Source organism: Accipiter gentilis, chromosome 6 (genome assembly GCF_929443795.1).
Source record: "Accipiter gentilis chromosome 6, bAccGen1.1, whole genome shotgun sequence".
Lineage (NCBI taxonomy): Eukaryota > Metazoa > Chordata > Aves > Accipitriformes > Accipitridae > Astur > Astur gentilis.
Window position 1 is genome coordinate 9,604,330 of NC_064885.1, and position 13,741 is coordinate 9,618,070.

At 44.6% G+C, this 13,741-nt stretch overlaps 1 protein-coding gene across 2 annotated transcripts in view; it reads left to right on the forward strand.

Annotated features, from left to right (window-relative positions):
* LOC126039212 (sphingosine-1-phosphate transporter SPNS2-like) overlaps window positions 1–13,741 on the forward strand; it is a 138,965-nt gene that overhangs the window by 109,819 nt on the left and 15,405 nt on the right. For both annotated transcript variants that reach the window (XM_049801994.1, XM_049801995.1), the window contains one exon: window positions 10,159–10,322. In XM_049801994.1, the coding sequence (XP_049657951.1) occupies window positions 10,159–10,322 (164 nt within the window). The remainder of the gene's footprint in view (window positions 1–10,158; window positions 10,323–13,741) is intronic.

Here is a 13,741-nt window from a genome sequence, read left to right on the forward strand (position 1 = left end):
GAATAGACCAAAGAAATGAGAAATGTCCCAAGATAATAAATATGTACAATTTGGCTTGCTCTTTATTTAATTCAATGTTCTAGGCACCCAGGGAGAAATGATCTTACTTTAGAAATTATTTGAAAGTGGCAAGAACAAAGGAATAACTGGAAGAGACTGCTTTGTGCAGGGCAGGCAACATGGGGAATGTCAAGTAGGTGAATGAAATAAGCAGGCCAGCGTGCTTTGAAGACAGGCGCCAGCAATGAGAGGCAGGGTCTGAGATGCAGACGAGGCTGTCTCAGGTGACTCTGCTACATGTTCGTTCTTTTTCTTACATAAGAGGGATGTCTGGGAGGAATGGTGAGGACCCTGAATGATTGCAATTAATCTTGAAAGTTGCCTAGGGCTTTTCAGTGTCACAGATTAAAAAAAAGGACTTTGCTTGTAGAAATAATGTGCCTTGCCCTTCTGGTATTCAGAGATCAAGCAAGTTGTGAGTTACTTAAGGATGCCTGCCTGAAATATGCTTAACCCCAATTTAATAGCTGCCTTAGGCTTTCTTTAGACTGGGAAAATATTAATTAGGATTTTGAATTACTCTTTTCTAATGCTTTACTTGTTGGGCAGTTCTCATTTGGGAGGAGACTGCTCAAGTACAAGGCTCTGTGGCAGGAGAGCAGGAGTGAAGAATTCGTGTCACGGAAGGCACCAGCACCCTTTTCTGTAGCCTCTGGACTGGCTTGGCTGACTTATGCTCTCTGTGCCACAATGACTGAAAGGTCAACTGCAGCTTTCACGTAACACCGAAAACCAAATGCTATGTGAAGTGAAAGGACAAACAGCCAACTTCTCTACCAGAGCTAAGACAAGCAGTCAACTCGATTGTTAAAAACTGCAGGTGTTTGTCATTGGAATTGTCCAGCTGCGTTGTAGGATGGAGACCTTCACGCAGGATTGAAATCTCACTTGAGCAGGTTCCAGAAGTGGCTTGGATAATGACTAGGAATTTCAAGGCAGTCTATGGCAGCTAGGCAACCTGCTCCTGTTGGGTTTAAGATAAATTTGGGAACCCACGTCCCATAGTCCTTCTGTGAATCCCCAGCCTGAGAACATCAATTCACACTCCTGTTACTCCAGAGTTACCTGGAAGAAGACCAAGAGCAGGGTGTATGTCTTGAAAGAGAGGGGCAGAAGGCAGGATAAATCAAATGAACTGGAGTAACAGGTATGCTCAGAATCAGTGAAACTCAGCTTCCTGATCACTCAGGGTTCATCTGAGATCCTGAAGATCTACCATTTCTTCTGACTGCTTACAAAATCTGCCTGAAGCTCCCTCACTAAATGAGCAGTGTTTTGATCAAACATGGCTGGAATCCTACATAGTTTTGGTGAGTTCATAGTGAGATTCCGTCTAGCAGGGCTCTTAATAAAGAATCAGATACCTGTGTCCTTGTAGGACTAAGCTGTTGCAGGCAGTTGTCTGCTGGATACCAATAAATGTTGTATTGATCTTATAATCCTCATGTGGAACGTAGAAGGTACTTAACAGCTGCAGCCTCGTGTGCGATTGCTCCCTTGCTCTGTGGTGTGCCATGAGAGTTGAAGGTCAGACTCAGTTTTTTCTGTAATCTCCCCCAGTTCCAAATCTTGCAGTGCAGTTCCTCAGTCACCCAAAGCACCAAATATATGTTAGTATTTAAAAGCTAAGTGGAAGGAAGCATATATGTATAGTTATTTTTCATGTCTCTTTAAATATTGACAACTTTTGTTATGGTAAAAAGGCTTAAGACTGACTTACAAAGAAGTTACGCAAATGTCGTTTTAGGGTGGCAGCTGCAATTTGCGTAAGGTTTTACTACCTGCCGAGCACTGAGATCAATTACAGTAAATCAGTGCTGCCTATTCATTCACAAATAAGAACAGGCATTGCTGCAGTATTTCATCAGATGAGACAGTTTTTATTGCTAGGTAACTGTAGCTTTTTCAGGACCTTTGTGATAACCTGCAGAGTTGAAATAACTCCTGTTTAACAACTTGGAGTATAACTCCATGTTTTGTTCTTGAGGTAGTCAGTGAGAAATTTCACCTGTTCGGTGCATTACACCCAAATATCTCTAGTGTTTTTCCATCTTTGAAAGGTCCCACTATGCAGACACGGTTGCTGAAGCACAGAACAGTTAAAAGAAATACCCCAAATCCCACCACTCATGCTGAGTATCAGGTAAAGGTCTTCTAACTGCTCTTCCTGTGCCCTAATACCTAGACAGCATTTCAGACTCAGAAGAGCTGAGTGGAGGTAGCTAGTAGCAGAATGTGAGATAGAGTTAACTCTTCTCAGGCTTCATCATACCTCCAGCTCTTTGTATTATTAATTCTGGTTATATCTTTGTTGCCCTTTGAAATTAAGTAATTGTAGAAGTGCCGGTGAGTCTGTGCACATGCATGCGTGAACCTGTCTTCCCTACTCAGGGTTTACATTATTGCTTCACATAAACAGCAGTCTCCCTCCACTCACCGACATACACTTTTGCTTCAGGAAAACCAAGTACAGGCAGTGATTTTTTTATTTTGAGGCTCTGCATTGGTACTTTTTCTTTCCTTCTTCCAAGTCTGTCATTTGCTTCCTATCTGAGCACAGCAGTGCTTTCCTCTTCCATCCTTGCCGTATTTCTAGCCCTGGCTGCGATGAGAAACGGGCACCTACTGCAGGCTTTGCTCTCTCTACGCGTGCCAGGGAAATTGCTGCTGTGGGCACACACTGTCCTTGCTGCTCTGGTGCTGTTGGCTCTCCTGTTAGCTTCCTGCTTTACTAAATTCTTTCTCATCCCCCCCTGTGCAACCATCCATCAGTTCTAGGGGTTGAAACCAGTCTGTATCTGCTCATCACCTGGCAACATCAATGTGTGAGGATGGTGTTTTAAAGCGCTGGAGATCAGCTGTCCTCCACCAGCACCTTTTGGTGGGCTGGACGCTACTCCCTGTGCTCCAGTGGTGGGAGTTCCCACCTGTCTTGACCTCCTTGGCCGCCGCTGCTTCGGCTTTCCCTGTGGAACACAACCTCAAGCCACTCCGGCCGAGCAGCATCAGGACAGTATGCCACGGTCTGGCAAGTAGGCTCTGTGAGAGGGGAGACCCCCATCACTCGTCTGTGTGCTGAGGGCCATGCAAAACCTCTCCCCTTCTGTCCATCCCTCGTTATGGAAATGGCAGCATTACCCGAATTGCTGGGTCTCTGACAGCCTCCTCTTGACAGACTGTGTTGGTTTGCGGTGCCCAGGCACGCCGGTTCACCTGGCAGCAGAGATCGCAAGTGTCCAAACAGGCATCTTCTCTTTGAACAGTCTCCTTTCGAAAAAGGGGTCTGAGTCCGAGTGACCTTGTAATTAACTGTAAGCAAATCTGAGCTGTTCTGTTTTGAAGGGGTTTTGTGCTGCTCCTAGTATTACCTTGAAAGATTTTAAGAATAAGCCTATCACTTTTCACCATTCACTTTTTTCCTTTCCCCAACTTTCTTATGTGAGTAGGTTGATAAACTAGATCTAATGAGCTACTTAAACAGCAAGAATGCTAATGACCTTCCTTTAGCAAATAGTTAGCAGAACAGTGTTAATTATCACTGATGCAGAGTATCAGGGAAGGCAGATCAGCATTTGATTAGGGGCAACTCAAGGAAAACTGTAGTAAATGCAGCAGTTAAGATAACTTCTTTAATGAAAGTTATAACTGGAGGTGTAGATTTCACAGCTGCCTTGTCCCGGTTTGAGACAGCCTTTTTGTTGATTTGGTTTTGAAGGTGTTTACCCATCCAAGTAAATATATTATGTGTAGAAAGTAGTTCTATAGGTAAAGACTTGACTGCCTGAGGAAGCGGAATTCGTGTATTATGGTTTAAAATTCTTATTTTATGGTTTAAAATGCTATGCCTACATCAGAGTAGATCTGTGGACATGCTTACTCTGGCATAATATTTTTTCCAGTTTAGTTTGCTAGATTAAAACAGGCCACAGCCTGTTGGGGCTCAGATCCACTGCTGTCTGACTTAAAAGCAGGGCAGTGGAATAAAGTGGATCGTTGGAATGTGATGCTGCAGTCTGGGTGTTTTGTCCCTGTCTGACCTGCGCAGCCATTCCTCAAATACTGCCCGTTATGTGCTTGCAGGTGATTACATAGTACTGTCTCTTCTGCCAAAGCAGGGTGTGAGATGAACTTGAATTCAAAAAGGCAAGCATATCCTATAACAAAAATGTGCAATTTATTCTCCTAGCATCACTCTCTGTTTTATGGACTATCAGGAGATATTCCACTGCTGTTGTGGGATTAAGGACGTAACGGAGGTCTCTGGTCTTGTTGTCTTTTGCAGCATGTTACATGTTCTAATATTTATGGTATATATGAGTGCGTATAGGCAGCGTCTTCCATCACCTGATGAGATAATAGATGAAATGTGATACACATTTATGTTTTTTATTGTTCTTTCTTTACCAAGTGCCAGCTGCTTGACTGGTGTTCTGTAGCCCTAATGGTATCACTTCTCCTGTGGAGGTCTTCCGCCACATTCATGCTTGCATATGACCCAGATTGTGGTGGGTAAAATGGGACTTGCCCTTGCAGTCCAACATCTGATGGGCATGCGTCAGGGAAATACTGTGAGGAAGAGAACCCCCAGCCCTCATCCTTATTATCTGTTTCTTCAAGCAGTGGTTTTAAGTTGAGGATTTCTCTGGTCCTGGCCGAGCTGAGTAATTAAAAGTCTTTTTCATAGCGCATGGAAAGGCCAAATCTCTGACATGGCTGTCAGCTGCAAAAAAAGGGAGAATGAAGCACCTGGAGACCAATCCACATAGGATTTATCTTCTCGTTGCAACAAGCTAACAAGCTTCCCACTTCTGATGACTCAGCAACAGACAAGATTTAAATCTGCCCTAAAAAAGCAAATGAATTCCCATATATAAAACACTCTTTGCCAAGGGTTCACAGCCTGTTCTGTTTTTTTCCAGTGCTGCTGTGCATCTGTCATTTCCCGTGACTTTGGTTAGAAGTGGAGGTTCTCAGTGTTTTTGATAAATAGACATTTAAAGTATGTAAAAGTATCTCATTAAAGAAAGCCCAGAAATCCAGAACTGATCATTGTTTCACTCAAGTATTTCAAGCTCTGTCCCATCTGCTCTGTCATTCCTTCTGCGCACTAAAAATCTTGTTAAATAAGTGGCTTCTTTCTCTGAGCTGCCAAGGACCCTGTACACTCCTAATACGGACGCAGAGTTTTCATCGTGCTGAGCACCTTTCAGAATGTGGTGTCCAGTTTCTGCAACATGGGGGAATGACTTCCTTCTCCCGGGATACACCGCCAGGGAAGGGGCCTGTGCTGCAAGGAGAGATGGGGGACAGGGATGCTGCTAAAGGGCATGCTCCCAAACTGTGCTCCTGTGCCACAGACCTTATTTCTGCATGTAAGTGGGCACACCCCATCCCTACACATTTAAGTACCTCTGCCCTGTCACATGAGCCATGTTCCTCAATTCCACATTCCCCATGGTACGAGGCATCTCCTGCTGGGACAGGAAAAAGTCCAGTGTTAACTCAAAAAATCCCTGGGCAGACCAGACCCGGAGAGAAAGGCAGTTAATGACATGAAGAAAACAGACTTTCAACCCTCTCCAGGGCAAATGGTGCCTGGAGGCAAATGGTGCTCTAACACCAAGAGACGTACAAAGTCCGTTTGTTAGCATTGCAAGCGGAACCCTTGACTGAGTCTTTTAATTTACTGCAGCCTTTTCAAGGAAGCACCACTTAATGCAGCCTGGTAATCCTGGGAGGGTGTACAAGGGCATAAACAGATGAGCCTGCCGCAGGGGAGGCAGTGCAGGAATCCTTGCTTACAGGTATTGCTGGGGCAAACTCAGGTACCATGCACTAATGCAGGATATTGATATTGTCTCCAGCCAAGTATTACATTTGTTTGCAATCTCTAAAGGACACAATTAAGATTAACAGGATGTTTTGCTTTTTTTTTGCTCCAACATCCAAACATGCTAAGGTTAAAATTGAAATAACTTTTAGGCTATAATTGCTTTTACCTTTCTGCATTTTACTAAACGAGTATCATAAAATAGTCAGGTTTACTTCCTCTTTTTGTAGTGTGTTTCTCATGCCATTTAGCACAGTATAAATGCTTGTGCTCCCCCACAGGCCCAGCAAATTGTTTACTTTTACTTTATGAAATCCCTTATTTTTGGTTTCTAGTCTTCATTTGCATTCATATTGGATTTTTTTTTTTTTTTAAATCAAAGAAACCTTTCACCTGCATCTCTGAATTCAGAGTGGGTGAAACCCAAACCATTGAACCCCAAACCATTGTGGTGACACTGTGGGGTTACAAGGAATACCGTGTTTAAGGAACTGTACCAAAGAGAGGAGCCAGGGAGAACCTGGCTTGTATCAAATTAGTAATCATGAAAACTATGTATTTGTGCCAGATACTGCAGTGGAAATATCCTTTTATGTAGCAAGATTTGTGCCCAAGAGACAATGTCAGAAATTTAGAAAAATCAAGCAATTGCAGAGGAACTGAGATGTTTGACTCAGCAATGAGACAGAGTAGATGAAACGATGATTTCAAAGATGTTGTTACCATTACATTGTCTAATTAGTAAATCAGTTTAATTTAACCGCTCATGCTGTTTAGGAGGGACAGTAACACAGAAGCAAGCCATCTTTCTAGGGCTTCAGCCCACCTGAGCTTTTATTACATCAATAGCCTGTCCAGCGTTCCAAAAAATACAGCACATGCTTCCCAAGAAAGGTAATGAAGTTTCTCTTTTTTCCTTCATTGTCTTCTGCACTCAGATTGAGACACAATCGGAGATTTTGGGGTTTTGGATCATGCCTGCTGCAGCTGTACTGTTCATTCTCTGGAAAGTGGGCATTTTTTCTAGCTGGACTTCATCCAATTGGCTGCCACTGGCTGAATACATGCCATTTGTATTCTGTTGTAAAAATGCCATGAGCTGAAGTTTATTTAGCAAAGTCATTCCTCTTGGTCTGAGATCTATGTTACACAGTGAGGGAAAAGAAGATGTGAACTTTCATAGTTAGGATGTTATCCAAGGCTTTTTATTAGACTGCAAAGCAGCAGCAGGACTTCCTTATTGAGTTTCCACCCCCACGTTCTGGGTAAATGTTTTGAAGATTTTTGCCACCTACCAATTGGCAGAACAAAGAAAGGAATCCCACACATGACTCCATGCTGGAGACCTGGCACTGACTGTGCATGCAACCCCCACTTTTTGTTACTTATGGTAGAGAGAAGACACTCAGTATGATGCTAGATTGAGTCTTGCCAAATCACAGTTAGAGAACTCGGGATGCTATCATTGCAAGGAGTCTGGAAAGCCAGAAATTGGCAATACAGAGCAGACCATTTGGCAAACAGTATGTCGTTCTTGGAGCCCAAGTCTGTAATTATGTCCTGTGTCCTCTTGAGAGGGGATGCCAAAGTTCCAGTCTTAGCAGGTGGCTTGTAACTGAGTGGAACGAAACAACAGGGAATAGTGACTGTTAAGTTAACAGCAAAAACGTGCATGTCAGCCTTGATAAAGTTCTAGAGTTAAGAGATGCAGACGTGGGTGAGGGGATTATATGAAACCTAGATGAGAAAGCCTAGCTAGCTTGGTGGGAAGAATTACACCTTGGATGGGAGGAAACACTGCTTTTTCTAAAATGTGCACTTACAGAATATGTTGGGTTAAAAATGAAAAAGGTAGCAGATTCAATGTTAACGTGATTTGTTGGTATAAAAGGTCAACACGATGCCTTAGAAGGGAAGGTGTGGGCCAAGCTGCACTGGGAGTTTTATTTGTTGGAGACTTTACGTTTTCAAAGCTGGTTTTAGCCTAGTATGTCATGTCATCCATAAGAGAGAGCAATCGGGAGCCTGGCTTTTCATCCTCTACTGTTGATTTATCATGTCAATTTGTCAAGTGATTTATTGTCTGATCCTTTTGGAGGATAATTGTCTCCATTGCCAAAAATGAAAAGTGGTTTAGAATTTCTAAATTTCTATTTTAGAATAGCCTCAGTTCTGGCTATTGCACACAGAGGGGCTGATTCAATGCCAAATTTTGGTTCATAATGAAGAGTAAGGGAAATATTGGGAATTAAGGTGTCTAGATACAAGAGGGAATAAATTACCAGCTGATGTCCCTGTTTTCAGGGTGCAGTGCATGTTCTGCTAATTTCCTGTGGCTGCATTCTTTTCACATTCAAGTCTCATTGCTATTTTTTAATAAGTCTATCAGACTAACAGCCACTTTTATTTGTCTTCAGTCTAAGGACTTGTTTAGCCATCATTTCTCACATAAGACTTGTTCATAACACTCTTCGTTTTCCTTGTGTGTGTTATACACTGTGAATAAAGTTCTCTTTGAGAGGACAGGAACACTTCCTTACCTATATCCCAAGCACTGACATTTTTTCCTTCTCCTTTCTAGGGCAGGGAATAAAACAGAGAAGTCTGGCTACAAACCTTCAATTCCTTCTGTAGATACGCTCTTCCAGTGTTTATTTACCCCTCTCTACTTGAGAATGCTCCATCCTGGAAGACAGTCCTCTGCTCTTTTGTGTGCAGTGCTTCCACCTCCAGCATCAGGCTGGCTGCTCCTCCTTTCCTTCACTCTGGCAGGAGCCAGGCTGAGCTGGAAGACGGCTCTTAAGGCACTGAGACCACTGATGCTCCAGAGTCTCCCTGCTAAAGCACTCTCTGCAGCCTGTTCATCTGAGTCCCCATGATTGTCATCCCTTGACCTGTTGTGCTTGGCCTCTGCTGAGGCATCTCTTCACACACGTATACCTGCCAGGTCGCTACCGTTGGCTGCAGGGCTGAGAATTGGTGATTTCTCCTGTGTGTGACATTTCCTGACTTGATCGTCAAGATTTAAGCCTTGACAGATTTTGCCTGTAGTTTGTGTCTGACGCCACCTTTTTCATTAGCAGTAATGTAGCAGTTTAGAAGTTGCTGCACAAGCTTTGACTATTTCTGGAACTGACTTGCGTGTATGCGCAGCAGTAGGATTTTATGTTGCAAATTCCCTGCAGTCTTCTGGTATAAACTAGTATTTCTGCCCCAACAAAAGGTCACAGACAAAAACAGAGCTGGACATTTAAATACCCAATGCCTTGAGACTCACCCCTGCTGCTGCTACTGCCCTGTTGGATTTATGGAGAGTAAAGTTGTTTGCGGGACAGTAAATACTAAAACGTGATTGTTTTAGCTACAGACAGTCATTAAATATTACTGAGTTTTAGCAAAAGCTTTTCATAATGAACTAAATACTGCTATTGCATGTCACTGGTTTTTTGTGTAAGCGCAGACTCGTTTTCACTTCCATATAATTATGCTTTTTGGCTGTCGGAAGATGCAGGTTGCCTTAGCCCATAAACTCGGTGGTGCATGGTTCTTCAGTGTGAGCACAGCCCCTATGCAACAGGCCTCGGCTGAGCGTGGGGGACAGAGTCACATCTTGCACACAATTACACTTCAAAGCGCAGCAAGCTTAGTTGGTTAGAAGAGGGAATGAGGTCCGTGCCTCAGACATGGGGATGAAAAAACATCTTTGAGTTCTGTTTCCGAGAATTAGGTGGGATCTCTGGTTTTTTTGTTCTGTGAAAAACACTTCCCCCTTCCCACTCAATACACCGAAATGGAATTTAATACCTCCTTTTGCTGAAAGGTAGGTAAGGTGTAGGAGTAAGCGGGACTTGATAGAAATTGCAGAAGATTGATCGCTCCCTCACCCACCGAGCAATGTAGCGCGGCCCTGCCGGCACCCCAGGAGGCTCGGTCAGTACAGCAAGGTTCGACACCCACGGATGCAGTCACTGAAGCAGACAGGGAGAAGATGGAGAGGGCTATGGGAAGAATAATAGATCAGGCCAGAAGAGCGACAGGGAGAGCAGAACTCCCGCCGGGCTGCTCACAGCATAAGTTGCCCAGGCTCCAGAGTGGCATGTGGAAGGCTGAAGCGTGCAAGGGACATTCAGCTTTCACTGAACGCACTGTTCCATTTTAAACCTCATGCACATGTTCAGTGGGCGGTTGTTTGGAGAATCGTGTTCCCTTCACTGTTATCGTGTCTCTTTTTCATCTAAGTGACTAATATTTTTGCCTGTCTCTCCTAGATCTCAGACCTGATACGACAAAGCACAAAGGAGTCCCCAGTCTGGGAGTTCCTCAGCTTGGGGTATGCACTCATGCTCTGCCCGTTTGTCGTTGTCCTAGGAGGGATGTTTTTCCTGGCCACAGCCCTCTTCTTCCTAAGTGACCGAGCCAAAGCTGAACAACAGTGAGTAACCTGGCAATTGCAAATGGGGAGGTACCGCAGCCTGTTTTCTCTCTTGAACGTTATGCTTGTGTACTCTTGTCCTGGCCTCGGTCCTTCCAGGTGAAGGATGTTGGGCTGTGCGTTAAGAACCTCGGCTCAGCGGAGTGCATGAGGCTGCACGAAGCACAGGGGCTTGGGTCGTGCTGGCTGAGCATCCTTTACACGCTTCTGCTCTGGTGGATCTCTGTTGTTGGCCATATGGCCTGGAGGGGAGCACAGTATTTGAGGCCACAGGCCCCTTGTACCCTTGCGTGAGCATGCCACAGCCCAGCCCATCTGTGGTGAGGGGTTGCTGTGTGCTGGAACCGGTGGACTGCTAGGTGACGAGCAAGAGATACTTTGCAGAGCTTGGTGGTCAACGTTGGGCCCACAGTCCCATCTCAGCCCCCTGTGCCCTGCTCACTACCTCCAATACGCAGGAATATCAGGCAAGAAGGAAGAAAGCTGTGTGTGGGGACATACATGCTCAAGGGTTGCTGTAATAAAGATAGTCTTTCCCAGTCCCTTATTGCGGCTTGTAAAAAAAAAGCTACTGTTTTTCAGTAAAGAAACCGATTCGGACCACCTCACAGTTGGCAACTACAGTAATTCGGAAGACGCTTCCACATGACATACAAACGTCTGGGGTTAGTCTCTTTCTCATAATTGTCAAAAAATAAGAGTATCTATGTATAATGTCATGCTGAATATGTGGGCAGGTGACTAGTCTGGTGTTGACTATAAGTTGCCTTTGCCTTTCTCCCACTGGGAGAATGGGAGACGTGCAGACTTGCAATGCAGAGGTTAACAGCTGTCGTAAGTCTGCAGACAAAGAGAGCAGAGTATACCTTTCTGTACCTTCAGGAGAAGGGCCCTGGCATATCACCGTCACTAGACATCGTACAACTAGAAGGAAGATAAGGTGTTTGGAGGTTGACATAAGTGCGTGAACAGTTTGGGTGATACTTTCTGGCTCACACGATCGTATCAGATGGATGCAAGAGATTTGGAAGCAGTGCCACAGATGGTGCTGTGGCCCTATAAAAGCAGTTCCACCTTCCTTTTACTAACATGCACAAATACCAGAGAAAGGAAAGGTTTTCTGCCTCCTGGTGCCTTTAGATATATACATTCCCGCTATAATGAGATGTCTAAACATTATGGAAGAAACAAGACCTCATCACGTATCTTGTAAGGAGGTTAAGTCCTGCACAGTTGGACTTCAGTGTGGCTTTGGAGATGTGATATGATGGATGTGTGCCTGATTTGTTACCTGCATATAACGGCTTTAAATTGCAAGAAGTGAAATTAGAGATTAGATGTTAGGAAGAACTTCCTAAGAGAAAAAAAGAGGTAAATGCTACAGCAGATTATTTGGAGAAGACATGAAAGCTGTCCAGTGTTTCTGAAGGCCTCCCTGGCCCAGTCTTGAGGCAGGAAGATGGGAAGTGCTCTCTGGCTGCCTTCCACTCCTATTTCTGTAATTGTGCACATAAGCTGTACATGCAAGTCTAAGTAGTGATCACCTGGGGACATGGCAAGCTGAACATAAGTTTCTAGGTGCTCAGGGTGGCTTTTTTTGCTGCAAGGAGCCAGAAGTTCTATTTGGTGACAGGGTAGTGATACGGTGCAGCAGATGAAATCCCCCTCGTGTAGCCATAGCGTTAGCCTTCGCCCAGGACCCCCGCCTGTTTCTGGGAGAACTTCAGTGTTTGTCTTCACTGTATTCAGAGGGGAGAGTGCTTGTTCCACTTACTTATAATTACGGTGGAGATACGTGTCCCTTTGCACCACTTGTGTTGCCAGCGTGGTGTGACAGCATCTGAGGTGGTGAAGGAGGATTTCAGTATTCAGGTACCGATGAATTTCGGGTCACTCCCATCTTTAACAGCATGTCTAACCCCAGCCGGACCTTCATGCCGGGCAATGCACTGTGGTATCCAGCCGGTATCACAGCTCCAGTGGAGTTCCCAAGGAAGAGGGCTTTCGCAGGAGGCACCACAGGTCACAGGCTGGTCGCTAACTGGGTGGCTCTGCTTAGGTGCCAGCGCTGGTGTGTTTCACAGGATTGTTTTACAGTACACCAAAACACCAGCTTTGCAGTAGTGTTACTGTGGGAGGGAGATCTCACCCCACAGCTCTGCTTTCTCCTGCATAAAAGTGTTTATTTCTGTCTGTTGCTGTCTAGCTTGAGCAGATCTGGTGGTACTCTGTTCACGTCCAAAGCCCACCAGCTTCCCAACCAGTCACTGGTCCACTTTTTGAAGAAACGTATTCAGGCTTCAGATGTGGTTTTGTTGCTCGCTCTCTTTCTGCATCCTTCCCTTTCCTGGTCTGTCTGATTCACACTTGTTTATGAATTTTTATATTAATCAGACACAGATCTTTTGTGTTATAGACTGGCTCAGATACAGAGGGAAAACAGTTGTCATAAGTAATGGTTAACAAAATAATTTCTCTCAAATGACTCCTAGTGCACTGTTTCTGGGATATGCCCGCTCCCATGTTAAAAATACCCTGGCATCCTACAGTCAGATTCCTGGACAGTGCAGCTTAATTTGAGGTCGACACATTACTGAACAGTAAGACAGTATCTTTAATAAGGTTGGAAACTGCGGAGTAAGGCTTCTTTCTCTCCCTGCCATGTGCAGTGGTGTCTGTGCTGTCGATTGGGTCCCGTCTGCCATTGCTGACAGGTTCAGTGGTCTCCTCGGAAGAATTTACGAGGGAGGATTTGTTTGTTATTAGCAGCATGCTTGCCCGTGAGGGAAAAGACAACACAGCATTTTGCTATTAGCAGCTTAAAACTCCACGCTGGACTCCAGATCCGACGTCCAGCTCCCACCTATCTGACTGGCCATCTGCACTTGGCATTGCGCACCTTTGGCAAGGATAGCTTTCTGCCTGGCCAGTCCTCCCTTGTATCCTACCTATTACTTGCTGGGTACAGGAGAATTTCTTATTTCGGGATGCCTTGTTTTCCCTCTGCAGTCAGCCATGCTGCTCAGACAACAGGACTTGGAAATGTGCTTTGCCAAAAGAAATCAATTAACCTGCAGGAATCACAAACACTGGTGTCACACGCCAGAGATTAAACCCATTCATCACCAGTAGGGTCAGGGCACACAGGGCAGATGTCACAGACCTCTCTAATGAACTAATATGGAAGCAAAGAAGTGTAACGCTGCTCTCTGCAGCTCTGCCTATGGAAATTAAGCTTTCCCTGCTTTAATTGCCATGCTTCTGTGAAAAGTAGTTCAGGGTTTTATTGCTAGGATTTTTTTGTTTGTTTGTTCCTTTGTGTAATGGTCTCTGGGCTTTTGCTTAGAGATAATTTCTTCTTCCAGGCAGGACAAGAGTATCAGGATACCAACCTCTCTTTCCTGTAAAGCTTCCTCCAG